We start from the raw sequence: 15260 nt of genomic DNA, 5'->3' as shown, positions 1-15260 counted from the left end.
ATAAAAGTATCTTCGATCCACTGGATAGATTTATTGGTTTTATGTGGATATAACCCCTTTAAAGCGAATGTGTCTCAAGAAAATGACCTATTGTTAAACTAAGTATTTAATTTTTTAAAAAAATATATCTATATTTTATAAAAAAAATAATAATAAACCATGCAATATTTATTCTGACCACTAAGCATAATAATAGACTAACTCTTGATAATTCTGTAGGGGTTTTCTTTACAGCTGCGACTTCAGTTGTATCACAGAAAAACAGGAAAAGGTAGGATTACAATAGAAGATAACACCTCTATAGATAACACCTATAGTGACACATCATTAGATGTCACAGGTTATCTACCCCCTTCTTCCTTGCACTGAGCATGTCTTGAAAACTCTCCCATGAGTTGGCTCCAGTCTTTTGCCGCCTATGGCCATGAGACTACCGTAAAGCATGACACTAAAGGTTGTTAACAGAGCAGAGGAGAAGCTTAGGCAAGATGGCTGCCCCATAATCATGTATGTAGAATAGAATTAAAAAAAAAAAAAAAAATAGAAAATAAAAATGAATTAGAGAAAAATGAAAGATCTGGTTTTAATTAAAAACTAAAATAAAAAAATAAATAAAACATTGGCAATATATTCCAGGACCAGCTTGTTGCCCCTCACCTTGCTTTGGCACTAGTGAAATCTGACCACATGGAATTTCAAAAATACGTTTTTTTTTTCCCAAAATTTTTTGAAACATTTTAGAATTTTTAGAAAATTCTATTTGTACATGAAACACTCCAGCTACAATTTTCTACCTTTGGATGCAGTAGTAATATCGCCGATTATGTCCAATATTTTATTGAAATTACCCCCAAAATGCCCCCAAATCTCAAGCCATTCTCAACGTGAGGTTTTGCTTTTTCCCTAGTGAGAAATTCCCATTGTGCAAGGCTCAGACATAAAGGGATGTGGTGCCAATCCGTCCTCCTTTCTTTGCTGACAAGATTGCAGTCTAGGGGCCTGTCCTTAAAAATCTCTCTTATTATTTCCTTACAATGCGAAGCAAATTGCGATGGGATATAAAAACAAGGGACGGATTACGTCACCAAATGAAGTTAGTTTGCAGCCCCAAGGCCGCTGCCAGAATACACACTGAGGCCTCTATTCAATATGCTTCTAAGCCTCCACTCCGCGCTGGAGAACCACAGAATGAATGGGATTAAATACTTCTGCCGACTACAGCGGCCACACAGCGCTTAACCCCTTCCCTACTAAGTGCCAATGGAATTCTGCACAATCATTAGCACTGTCCCTGGAAACCAAGCAAAAATAGGATTTGGGTGTTTGTTTGGATGGGGTTGAACTACAACACCCAGCATGCAGCGTGACATGACGTACTATAGATCTGGCTTAAAGGTTAGGGAATATCATTTGCATAATAATAAGGAATCCTTTTAATTCATTTCTTAAAGGAATTGTCTAAGACTGGTCTATCTTTAGTATTGGGCCATTACTATCAGATCGGTGAGGGTCCAACACTCAGCACCCCCACCAATCAGCTGTTCAGAGTTGGAACAATAAAGAATCCTTTTAATTGATTTCTTAAATGAATTGTCTAAGACTGGTCTATCTTTAATATTGGGGCATCACTATCAGATCAGTGAGGGTCCAACACTCAGCACCCCCACCGATCAGCTGTTCAGAGTTGGAACAATAAGGAATCCTTTTAATTGATTTCTTAAATGAATTGTCTAAGACTGGTATATCTTTAGTATTGGGCCATCACTATCAGATCAGTGAGGGTCCAACACTCAGCACCCCCACCGATCAGCTGTTCAGAGTTGGAACAATAGGGAATCCTTTTAATTGATTTCTTAAAGGAATTGTCTAACACTGATCTATCTTTAGTATTGGGTCATCACTATCAGATCAGTAAAGGTCCAACACCCAGCACCCCCTCCGATCAGCTGTTCAGAGTTGGAATAATAGGGAATCCTTTTAATTTATTTCTTAAAGGAATTGTCTAAGACTGCATATTAGTAGCCTCTCTTTAGTATTGGGCATCACTATCAGACTACTGAGAGTCCAACACCCAGCACCCCCACCATTCAGCTGTTCAGAGTTGGAATAATAGGGGATCCTTTAAATTGTTTTCTTAAAGGATTTGTCTAAGACTGCATATTATTGGCCTCTCTTTAGTATTGAGCCGTCAATATCAGATCAGTGAGGATCCAACACCCAGCACCCCCACCAATCAGCTGTTCAGAGTTGGAAGCAGACAGCGCCATACACTAAGTAGTGGCCATTATGTGTTACTGCAGCTTAGTTCCCTTTCACAAAAATGGTCATGTATTTGAATTATAGAGTCGGAGTGCATTTGGAGGTAAGATTTATCTCCCAACCCATTTACGCATAGGGTTAACCCCAATATGTAATGATTAAGTCATATGAGATGTGATCATAAAGTAAAGCACCACAGGGGGGCACATGAGAGGCAGTAAAGAAGTCCAAGAAGAAGCTATGTGCAAGCTGGATCCCGAGATATCTGTATGGCTGGGGTACTAGTGGATTGGGTGCAAAAGAGTGGTGTTAGGGGCACGGCTTAACACACTTCGTGACCTTGGCAGGGGACACGTATGAACCTGGACCGGTGACAATGTAGCGGTTTTATTGAGGTCCTACTTGCCAACTTTTACAAAGTGCCTACCAGGAGATCCGAGTATGATGGTCAAAGAGTGCACCATATATTAGTGGGGCATAAACCTCCATCTTTTTGCAGACACCTCTTAATAGACCCCCCCCCCCATGGTGCCACCACCTGGCTGTGCATTTAGAAACCAGGGCTAAATTTGTTCTTCCAAGTAGCACCCACTGAAAAATTATTGAGCGTGTATTTCTGTGAAGCTTCTATGGTGCCCAGGAGATTTGCCAACTTTCCTTAAAGTCCAAGAGGTCCATCCTTGTTCCAGGAGCCTGGCAGACATTCCAGGAGAGCTGATAATAGAACACCATAGTTGGGGGGGGGGGGAGGTCCTCATAATCTAAAATTTTGAGTATGGGGAAAAATGCAAGTAGAATGCAAAAATCGAGCAAATCTATATCAATATTTTGTAGTTTGGTATTGTGTTATTTCTGACCTTTGTACGGTTCTTGTGCATGTCCTGATAGCGCCCTCCTTAGATATAGATCATTAATTAGCTGATGGCTTACTAAGAGGCTCCTTACTCGCGCTACTCATTAACCTCTGACTCGCTGACAGTCTTTTTTTGTTACCAAGCCAATTACCCATTTGCCTACGTGTAACTACATCACCTAATGAATCTGTAAGTGTGATTCTGTAAATCACTGATAAGAGAATGTTTGGATAATGAGGTTTCACAATGCTACGTGTCACTTGCCGGTTGTTGTCAGTCATCACCGGTGACAAGGCGATAAACATAGGTGGTGCAAAACTATACTGTGAAAATCTGTGCATGTACATGGCCTCAGGAGGCCAAAGGAAGAAGAACCTATGGCTACGTTTGCACCCATCAAATAGACTCACCATGTGCTAGCGGAGGACCAAAGGTATCCAATACATCTTACTGACTTGACCCCTAACAGTACTGCATGCTCCACGTTTAGCCAGAGTGTCACATGCCCACAAGCTCCCTCTAGTGGCAGCTGTGGATAGATAAAATGCTATGTTTTACATCCATGTCTATGTAGAGGATTTGTAGCTCAGAACATAAGAAAAAAAATTCAAGCTTCAACTAAAAATATGATTAAAAAAAATAATCAGAATATCATTATCTCAATATCATAGTTAATCTGGAATTAATGTGCTTATGGGGAAAAAATCCTAAACCTGTATAGCAACTATGAAGCTAGATCATGTATCACTATTGCATACAAACGTCTTGACTAAATCCTAAAGAAATAGCTATAGTGCAGTTATAATGTACCTAAAGGCACAAGCCTCTGGACTAGGGCTAGGCAGAGTAGGCAGTCGCCTAGAGTTCCCTCAGCAGGGGGCATCATTTATGGACTTAACAAGTCCGTACCCCTTATACAAGTAATGCTTCGGAGGGGAAAGGAACATTCCAAAAACTAAACTTCACAGACAATAAGTAGGAGGAAGTGATTCTAAAACCACCGCCCTAATCCGGCCCCTGCTGAAACCGAACACAACAAAGTAACAGCCTATTGTATTCTAATATCCAATTTAGAAAATCACCTAATGTATAAAAATCAACAAGTCACGTCATCTTGACTTTAATTGCAAAGTATTTTTGTGAAAAATCTTATGGGCAGTCAATAAAGTTGACATTGTAGTCTCAAATGATACCCAGCTTTTCCAGGGTTCTAAAGAAAATCAAAATTTTTTCCTGTAATGATGTATACTTAAAGGGGTTTTCTGGTTATGGACACTTATTCCCCTAGTCATAGAATGGCGGGTCCCCCAGTGATCAGAAGTCTCCAAACATCCCCCTAAGGCATCTTTGTGCACTTGGGTGACCGGCGCTCCATTCACTTCTATGGGGCAAAGGTACCAGAGTTTACAGTCCTAACTGGGGAATCCAAAAATTAAACTCATAGCGGTAGGATACTTATGCCCTATCCTGTATATTCAGAATAATTGTCTATAATGAGAGAACCCCTTCAATATCAGGGCCGGTTCATATCTGCGTTCCGTATTCTGTTCTGGGAACAGAAACCTGTACGCATTAAAGAGCAGATAGCTGAGAAGTCACATGGACCCCATAGACTATAATGAGGTCTGTGTGGTTTCTGCTCGGTGTCCACATGAATCATGCAGAGAGGAAAGTCCTGCAAGCGGAAACCACACGGACCTCATTATAGTCTATGGGGTCCATGTGGTTTCTTAGCTAACAACTTTTTAATGCATATAGGTTTCCGTTCAGGGGGTCCCCAAGCAGACATCCCGAATAGAATACAGAACGCAGATGTGAACCAGGCCTTAGTCTATAACTGCTGGGTAACAGTGACAGCTGTGAGGAAGGCCGAATTGGTTATCAACTATCTATATTACAAATTTTGCACTGGGGCATACAAGTTTCAAGTAACGCCTCTATTACTGAGCTGTGACTGTAACAAGTCATCATGTGACCATGAACTATATACTGTATATCACATGACCATGGACTGTATATCACATGACCAAGGACTGTACATCATATGACCAAGGACTGTATATCACATGACCAAAGACTGTATATCACATGACCAAGGACTGTATATCACATGACCAAGGACTGTATATCACATGACCATGGACTGTATATCACATGACCATGGACTGTATATCACATGACCATGGACTGTATATCACATGACCATGGACTGTATATCACATGACCAAGGACTGTATATCACATGACCAAAGACTGTATATCACATGACCAAGGACTGTATATCACATGACCAAGGACTGTATATCACATGACCATGGACTGTATATCACATGACCATGGACTGTATATCACATGACCAAGGACTGTATATCACATGACCATGGACTGTATATCACAACACCATAGACTATATATCACATGACAATGGACTATATATCACATGACCATGGACTGTATATCACATGACCATGGACTGATTAGAATATCGTGAGGAATTGATACAGAAAGTATCTTGAAAAATTGTACAAACTTTGCATTATACAAGCAATAACATTTATTTCCTTAAACTAGACAACCCCTTTAAGGTGGAAACATCCTTGAAGTTACAATAGTATGCTAAGTCTACATTTAGACCCTGCCACAATCTGAAATCGGTTCATTTCCTGCAAAATGCATACGAAAAAAGTAAATCTGGATTACAGGAGGATTTCTTTGCTCAAATTTCCCCTCGGCTCAACACGTGAAAGAACTCTTAAGGCTGTCTTGTTGAGCGGAGCCGAGTTTTTTCATCAGTTGCACATCAATCTTACTTTACTTTGCCACTGATACTTTCTTTAATTTGGACTTTGCCTCTTGGTTTTTAGTGACTCCAGCAGTAAGTAATCTGACCTGCCATCCTCTCATTTACTACTTTCAATTTTTAACTCCGTTTTCTAAAGGTTTTGTCTTTTTTGTAACATTAGGTGATGAACCTGCAAATTCCTTATGTGGTTCACTACCCCACAAGAGTAAATTATTACAGGCAACCTGGGAAGGCATTGGGAAATGAAAAATAGACCCAGTTTATACGCAGCTGTATACCCTGACATCTGAAGGAGAGGATTTTACATGAGCACAAGCTAAAGAGACTTTTACTATTTAAGAGTAATTCAACCCTAAAGCAACCCATAGATGAACAGGGTGACCGTCTAATATGTAGGGGTGGCGCCCAACCCCCAATCCCATTGACGGCAGATGTTGGGGCCCGGGGATGATGATAACTGCCTCTTGTTCTTAGGTAGATAATAGGGTTGAGCGAACGGGGAAAGATCAGATCCCGATCAGTGATCAAGCAAATTTCACGATCGCGATCGGCTGAAAAATGATTGGAAACCGGATTTTGAAATCTCAAGATCGGCTCAACCCTAAAAGTGACTTTTCCCATAGAGAAGCATTGACTAGGGTTGAGCGATGGGGATTGGGAAAGATCGGATCCCGATCGGCGATCGAGCAAATTTCATGATTGGGATCGGCAGGAAAATGATGGGAAATCAGATTTTAAAATCGATCCTGAAATCTCAAGATCGGCTCAACCCTAGTAGATAAGCCTGGCAGAAGCATCCCCCCCTTCCCACTCTGTTCAGAACATGTGTACTGCTTATCCGAGCCAAGTGTGCATGTGTCTGTGGAAATAGGGCAAGATAGCTGTTGGCCGAAGGAGTTTTCTAAAGCGTATGGGCTGCTTGTGAATAAGGATCAAATCTACTATATGTAAAACGCTGTGGAATATGATGGCGCTATATAAGTAAGCATAGTAAATAATAACATACAGCATATGGAACTGGGTTATCATTGCAAATTTCCATCAATATGTAATTTTTAGAATATTAGGAAATATTAGTGAAAATATTAAGCCAAAGGGGATTCTGGTGAATGGAGGTTGCATGAGATTAGAAAAGAGGGTCCGGCACACAGGAAGAGCGCCACTCTTGTACATGGGCCATGTTTGGTATTGTAGCAAACAGTACAATACAGGCGCAGGCTGTAACAATGGTGATGTTCAGGTTCAACTAGCCAACCAGAGTACCAGAGGATCCCTGGAGGGCCTAGGCTCTAAAATAATCATGGTCCCAGAGGAAAATACTCAAATTTGAATGGTACTGTTGTCTATTTCCTAGGGGATGAATTATTTAGAGTTTTATGAATCCTCTTAAAGTTCTAAAAATGTATATTGGCCCGACGAATCTGGCCGCTTTTGCATGGTTGGATACATTGGATACAATGTACATACAAAGGTATATAATGCATGATGTACATATATATATATATATATATATCATCCCACCAGGAACACTAAGAGGTATGGTAAGAGACTTGAGCAGCGGGGTTTATTTCCTCAGCATATGTCTCCACCTTTGTGCCGCCAGTAACACGATGCTCCTGCCAGGTCACAGACACTGCTAATACTCTATTAGTCTGATTATCTAGTGCGGTGACTACCGTATCCAAGAACCTGAAATCATCTTAAGTCGGATAAAAGACAGAAAACGTGTCTGTGTGAGAGCCGTACAATGAAATATTGTACATTATGGAAGAAATAGGAAGTCATTAAGTGCACCCGACACAAAGAGCTGCGGGGATCCTAAATGTCTCTGAAATATATCACAATAGGAACCTTCTCTAATCATGGATTAGATCAATGCTAGTCACCCCCGTGTATTGACTCATGGGCACTGGCGCTCATGGAGATCTACAGATGCACCTCATCCAAAAAGAATGTAAACCAGCAGAGCCTCCATCTGTAGTCCTGGGGCGTGCAGAGACAAAAGGCAAACCGCACCCCCCCCCCCCCATTCTAATTGGTGTTGGTTTACACTGCTAGGATTTGCCAGTGACATTCTACAGGGGACATTTTTTGCCTGTGACTGAGACCATCCTCTTATTGACCTATATGACGCTGAGTACTGGTCAGTGGCGTAATTAGGATGGCGGGACCCCAAGGCAAACATTTGTCACGGGGCCCCTCAATCCTCCTGACCTCCCCACACAATCCGCATTCCTGCACACACTATTATGCCCCATAGTGGCCCCTGCACACAGTATTATCCCCCATAGTGGCCCCTGCACACAGTATTATGCCCCATAGTGGCCCCTGCACACAGTATTATGCCTCATAGTGTCCCCTGCACAAAGTATTATGCCCCATAGTGGCCCCTGCACACAGTATTATGCCCCATAGTGGCCCCTGTACACACTATTATGCCGCATAGTGGCCCCTGCACACAGTATTATGCCCCATAGTGGCCCCTGCACACAGTATTATCCCCCATAGTGGCCCCTGCACACAGTATTATGCCCCATAGTGGCCCCTGCACACAGTATTATGCCTCATAGTGGCCCCTGCACACAGTATTATGTCCCATAGTGGCCCTTGCACACAGTATTATCCCCCATAGTGGTCCCTGCACACAGTATTATGTCCCCATAGTGGCCCCTGCACACAGTATTATCCCCCATAGTGGCCCCTGCACACAGTATTATGTCCCATAGTGGCCCTTGCACACAGTATTATGCCCCATAGTGGTCCCTGCACACAGTATTATGTCCCCATAGTGGCCCCTGCACACAGTATTATCCCCCATAGTGGCCCCTGCACACAGTATTATGACTCATAGTGGCCCCTGCACACAGTATTATGTCCCCATAGTGGCCCCTGCACACAGTATTATGTCCCCATAGTGGCCCCTGCACACAGTATTATGCCCTATAGTGGCCCCTGCACACAGTATTATGCCCCAAAGTGGCCCCTGCACACAGTATTATCCCCCATAGTGGCCCCTGCACACAGTATGATGCCCCATTAGTGGCCTCTGCACACAGTATTATGTCCCATAGTGACCCCTGCACACAGTATTATCCCCCATAGTGGCCCCTGCACACACTATTATGCCCCATAGTGGCCACTGCACATAGTATTATGCCCCATAGTAGCTCCTGCATACAGTATTATGCCCCATAGTGGCCCCTGCACACAGTATTATGCTGCATAGTGGCCCCTGCACACAGTATTATGCCCCATAGTGGCCCCTGCACACAGTATTATGCCCCATAGTGGCCCCTGCACACAGTATTATGTCCCATAGTAGCTCCTGCACACAGTATTATGCCCCATAGTGGCCCCTGCACACAGTATTATGCCCCATTGTGGACCACCCATGAACAATTATACTCTGGGGTCTTTTCAGACCCCAGAGTATAATGATCGGAGACCCAGGGGAGGATACAAACATAACAAACACTGTTACTTACCTCTCCCGGGCTCCAGTGCACTCTCCACTGATCTCTTCAATGATGTACGGGATGTCTCGTGAGCCGGGCTTGTGTCACAACACATAATGACGCAAGCCTGGCCCACGTGACACTGTCATCAAATAGGCCCGAAACCTACCAATGAGCAGGAGAGGTAAGTAACAATGTTTTTTTATGTTCCCTCAACTCTCCTAGTCCTCGGATCACTATACTCAGGAGTCTAAAAAGATATAATTATAGTGGTGTTTGTGGGGTTCCTTGGCCTGCCGCCTCACTTACAGATCCCCATCCTGCTCATACCCACATGTGCAGAAGGAGAAGTGCTGGCGGCCATGAGCAGGAGTCAGGATCGATAAGGAAATAGGGCCCGTTACATTCCAGAAGGTAACAGTCTATGAAAAAAACCAGATCAGGGGCCCCTAATGTCCCAGGCCCTGTGGCAACCTCTACCGCAGCTACACAGTAGTTAAGGCCATGGTATTGGTAATAAGAGTTCACAATGACTCTTAAAGGGGTTTTGCCATTATAGACACCTATACCCTATCCACAGAACAGGGAATAAGTGAAAGTCCCCCTGAATGTCCCCAATATCCTCCTCTATGAGGCTGTGGGTGCTGCTGGAGATTACAGTCCTGGCAGCCCCATAGAAGTGACTGAAAAACTGGTCATGCAAACACAATGGAGCTCCACTGACAAGTAGGCATTAGGGGACTTTCGTTCCCCTGTTTTACTGATTGATGGGGACCCAATGATTCGGCCTCCAGTCACATGATCTATATATAGGACCGTGGCCATTGAAAGCTGAAAATGTAATGGTGCCATTGGGGTATAGATCTGAAAAGAGAGGACACATAGGAGGTGGGGGAAGGCACAGGTACGGTTCAGAGGGTTTATCTGTATGGTTGTTCAAGTATTAAGAAATTCTGTATGTAGGGCAAATCCCTTTAAGTTTGCCTTACACCTTGGATGTGTATAGGCTAAGCTTACCAATTTTGAAGTGACTAGCCATCCAAGGAACGTGTAAGGGGGGCTCCTGACTCTCCCCTAACCTGTAGGAGATAAGGACCAGGCAGCTGGTTTTCCACTACCTGATCCTTTTGTCCCTGGTAAGATAAGTCGCAGTCAGAGGAGTCTGGCATTTTGGCCAAGACGAGCATGCATGTGTATGGAGGAGTCAGGTAAGATAGCTTTCATCTGAACAAGCTGTTTGGTGACAGCTCTCCATAGTATATGGCCGACTTTAGTATCATTGAATGAGAATCCTCTGGGCCGTATAATGTAATCCCATTCATCATCACTCTGCAGTTACTGCACATTACAGAGAACTATAGGGGAAATATCCCGATGTCTGTCGGATCACAATGGCCTATTCTGTCCTGAAACTTCTCACAATATACCAGTGAAAGAAGCCAAGTAGATAACTATATAAACAAATGGAACAGACACTGATACATTTTATTCTCGGAAAGTCCTGGGCTATAGTATAGCGCCCTGGGCCCAACTGCAATAAGACAAGGTTTCAATGTCCTAATTATACTATAGATTTATGGGGTTGGATCATTGGCAGGATGAATATTTATCTTGGCTTTACGTTACGTTTGATTTCCGTGAATTGTCTTCAAGAAGAAAAAGAAGCATCTTCATTGAGACGGACTGTATTTTGTACAACAGACATAATAAAGTCTAAGACTTCTTATAGACCATACAATCCACAATGGGCGGTCATTGTATAATCAAGCCGGCATGTTGTGTATGGTGTGTCCATAGCCCAGAGCAGTCACTACAGATAACAATTCATCCCTGGAGACTCATGCCTCGTTCACATCTGCATTTGGTAACCCATTCTGCATGGGGACCCCCCGAACAGACTACCAAACACACTGGCAAGCGGTATGCAGTGAAAGCACATGGACCCCATAGACTATAATGGAGTCTGTGTACTCTCTGCACGGTGCCTGCACGAAACATGTGGACAGAAAAGTACTTTGTGATCTACTTTCATGTCCGCATGATTTGTGCGGACACCGCGCGGAAAGCACACAGACCCCATTATAGTCTATGGGGTCTGTGTGCTTTCTCTGCTCATCACTTGCCAGTGCGTTCAGTAGTCCACTCGGTGGGGTCCTCATTTGGATTTACCGAACGGATTACCAATTGCAGATGTGAACCAAGGGTAAGGATAAAGGTTTTTCATAGCAGTGATTTATTGATATGCTTTACAGCATAGTCGTAGCCATAGACAGCAATAATCTGGAGTCGATTCATTGAGGTCTATTGAAAAGATTTCCATGCGTGTTCTGTGCAGGGATGGGGAGTAGATAATCTGTGACATCATCTATTGTTATTAGTGGATGTAATGATGGGTCAGTGGTGTTATCTATAGAGGTGTTATCGTCTATTGTAATCCTTTCAGTGATGTAAAATAGGTGACTGCTGCAAAGAATTATCAAGTGCCAGGGTATTCTTAGGCTTAGTGGCCAGAGTGAAAATTGCTGAATGTGGCACTTAAAAAAGTAACACGGAAAAATCTTTACGTTCTTAAAAAATATATTTAACATAAAAACGTGGCCAATTTGTAGCACATTCCTTTTAAAGTGGTTGTACACTTTAAAGGGAGCCCACCACCTACCCCAAGTATATTCAACTAATACCAAGCGCGTTACAGTGATAAACATTATATCTTTGTTATGTGTATTACTTTTATAGATCTGGAGAAAAACAACTTGGACGTCTTGCTGAAATGAGACATTTGGTGCACTGGGGGCGGGCCTTCAGCCTTGGGAGCACTGCTGTTCCAGCTCAGCTGGGATGGGTGATGTCATAGCAATGGAAAGATTGACTTACACTGTGTGGGGTGGTGCTGGTATGCAAGAGGCGTGCTCCAGGGAGCTGAAGACCCGCCCCCAGTGCACCAAATATCTCATTTGCATAAAACTTCAATGTTGTTAGTCTCCAAATCTACAAAAGTGACATATATAGCAAAGGTATGGTGTACATCATGGTAATGTGTTCTGTAGCATGGTGGCGCTAGGTGAATATACTTGGGGGAGACAATACACTCCCTTTAAGCAGCGATTGGTGGAATGCTAAAAAACTCGAATGCTTTAAAATATGGATTGCGACAGAAAATTCTTTAATTGATCATCAAGAATTCTTAAGGAAAAAAGGAAAACTGTTTTCTGGCGACATGTTCTTTGTAAGTATGATGTGAACACAGTCCAAGAAGACCACATTGAAGAGGGGCTGCAGCGCCGCACATAAGATAAAATAAGATAATATAATCCTTTAATAGCCCCACCATGGGGAAATTCAGTACAATAAGGTACAATCCCCTTCTATGGAGATCACTGGACACCTGTAATGTAATATCGTATAAGATATGGCTCATATGTGACAAATTCACCTCTGCTACATCTGTGCATGCGTATTCCAAATGCGATGACGGATTCTCCTATCTATCTGTATATAGTATTATATAGGAACCAGGGGGACTATAGCAATGCTCTGCGAGCCGCTCCTTCCTGCAGCACTTCATGTATAATTACTTACTTGATTCTCTATAAGGAGCTTATACAAAGAGTTGAGAAAAGAAAGCTGATTACAATGTGAATATGTCTCTGCAACCCACTAAATCGATTTCTGCCTCCCGGCTAAGCAGCGCCTACAATAAACCTTCATTTTCCTGCTATGACAATTAAGTTGTTCACAGGACTAGGAAAGATTTTGCAGGCAGCGGAGTGCGGGGAAGACTCCAGCACAGATAGATTAGGGGCACCGACTGCACTCCTTAGATTTTCTGCTGGTCACATGCTAGCGCCCGTTGCGAGGCAACCACAAAGCCCAGGGAAAAAAGTTCTTTTCTAAACTTGCAATCTGTGGCTGAGAGCGGCTTTGTGCTTCAAGCGCTCCTAACATCTGTTCAGGCAGCTTTCTGACTGGGGGCAGATCAGTCTCCCTGGTCCAAACATCAGACCTGAAGCCAAACAGTCCGGAGCATCCCATAACCTAACTACTATAACCTACAGGTGACAAACACGCCGAGATAATATCCGCAACCGCATGACCAAACTGCCCTGCGATCAATGCAACATGTATTATCCAAAATATTCGCTAATGCGGAAAGCAAATCTAAAAAAATATTTTTAGGACTTAAACTCCAATGAAAATCGCAATAAAATTTGCTTTCTCCAATGGCAGAAGCCTGACCTATACAGATGTAGCAGCGCTGAGTTTGTCATGGAGCTCAATTCATATGTAAACTCATGTTTACGTGTTGGTGTATATAGGAATGTGGGGAAAAAACTACAAAAACAAAGGGTGGAGGGGCTTATTCTGCATTTGCACATCTGTACGGGGAGCTGTAAGGTATACTATATGTTATATGATTAGAAGATATCACAACTTAAGTGGAAAAATTGCTTATTATAGGGCGGGTGGTTTTATGCATTAAGCTTAGAAGTTTGGTAATGTATATGGTACATTGTAAAGGTGATGGAAAAGTGTGATATATATATATATATATATATATATATATGGACTATATAATATACACTATAAATATATATATATTTATTTCTATATATTAGAACTATATGATAACTATACTATGATATGATAATATAACTATAATATAATGTCTATAATATAATAACTATAGTGATATATATATATATATATATATATATATATATATATTAGTAGTATTATCATTAGAAATATATATATACATATATTAGTATAACTATAATTAGAATGTTTTATATATATATATATATATATATATATATATATATATATAGTATATGTCATATAGATATTATTAACAATCTAAAATTCTACAAATTAATTCCTATTCTTAGGATATACATATAATATAATGTCTCCTACTGTAGTAATACAATAGACTGATAAGGACCATATCACAATATTACACACAAATACATTAGAATTCAAAATATTGAAACATTCAGGAATAAACTGATACAATGTAGAATGCGCAATAGATAAACAAGAAAACATTGTATCCCAGACATAGCAGATTAGAGAGACTTCTCCATCCTTCCTCCAAGTGTCCTGACTTATAGGGTCACACACTTAGAAACAGTCGGTAGTCTTACCCTGACAATTTGAGGTCTGTATGCAGAAAGTGAAGAGCAGACCCAAGAGCAGAAGAGGAGCAGCAGGTCTTTGCATTATGGTGAAAACCCCCATCGCTGTCTCATGGAGAGTATGGACCAGCCTGCAAGCAGAGAGCTGGCCCAAGTGACACCAATGTGAATTTCTCCTTAAGTAGCCAAGTGGATGTCTTTTTTTTCTTATCCAGCTAGTTGTGGAAGAAAGGCGTGTTCTCCAGCTGAGGCAATAAACTCCCACCCTCCACACATCACATAAGCTCTTTAGAACTTGTAGCCAGGGAACCAGCATGACTGGATAACCATTACAATCCACTAGTCTGTCACAACTGCTTCATCTATTTAGGATGGGTTATAAAGAGGGGGGAGGGAAAGGCAACCTGCTCTAAGAGGGATACAACAAAGTAGAATCTCTGTAAGTTGTATATACAGATGGAGCAGAATTTAGTACCTTGTTTACCTACATTTGTCTCATCAGGGTGAATGATAATCTAGGACCTGCTACATCTCTCTATATATGATTAGCACTTTAAGAAATGTAGGAAACTATACTTACACTGAAGAAGGACATGCCACTGCTCAAAATGGGCAATGGTATACAGTACTGTGCAAAAGATTTAGGCAGATGTGGAAAAACGCAGCAAAGTAAGGATGCATTCAGACACAGAAGGGTTAATAGTTTATTTTTATCAACTAACAAAAATGAAATGAGCGAAGAAAAGAGAAA

General features: G+C 41.9%; 1 protein-coding gene across 2 annotated transcripts in view; it reads right to left on the bottom strand.

The window, feature by feature from the left end:
* Positions 1-14798, bottom strand: part of LRP2 (LDL receptor related protein 2) — a 116285-nt gene extending 101487 nt beyond the window's left edge. For both annotated transcript variants that reach the window (XM_075284211.1, XM_075284212.1), the window contains exon 1: positions 14519-14798. In XM_075284211.1, the coding sequence (XP_075140312.1) occupies positions 14519-14612 (94 nt within the window). In that variant the 5' untranslated portion in view covers positions 14613-14798. The remainder of the gene's footprint in view (positions 1-14518) is intronic.
* Positions 14799-15260: the final 462 nt, after the last annotated feature.

This window comes from Leptodactylus fuscus, chromosome 8 (genome assembly GCF_031893055.1).
Source record: "Leptodactylus fuscus isolate aLepFus1 chromosome 8, aLepFus1.hap2, whole genome shotgun sequence".
Taxonomy (NCBI): domain Eukaryota; kingdom Metazoa; phylum Chordata; class Amphibia; order Anura; family Leptodactylidae; genus Leptodactylus; species Leptodactylus fuscus.
Note: the sequence above shows the minus strand (reverse complement) of the source record. Positions and strands in the feature narration are given on the sequence as shown.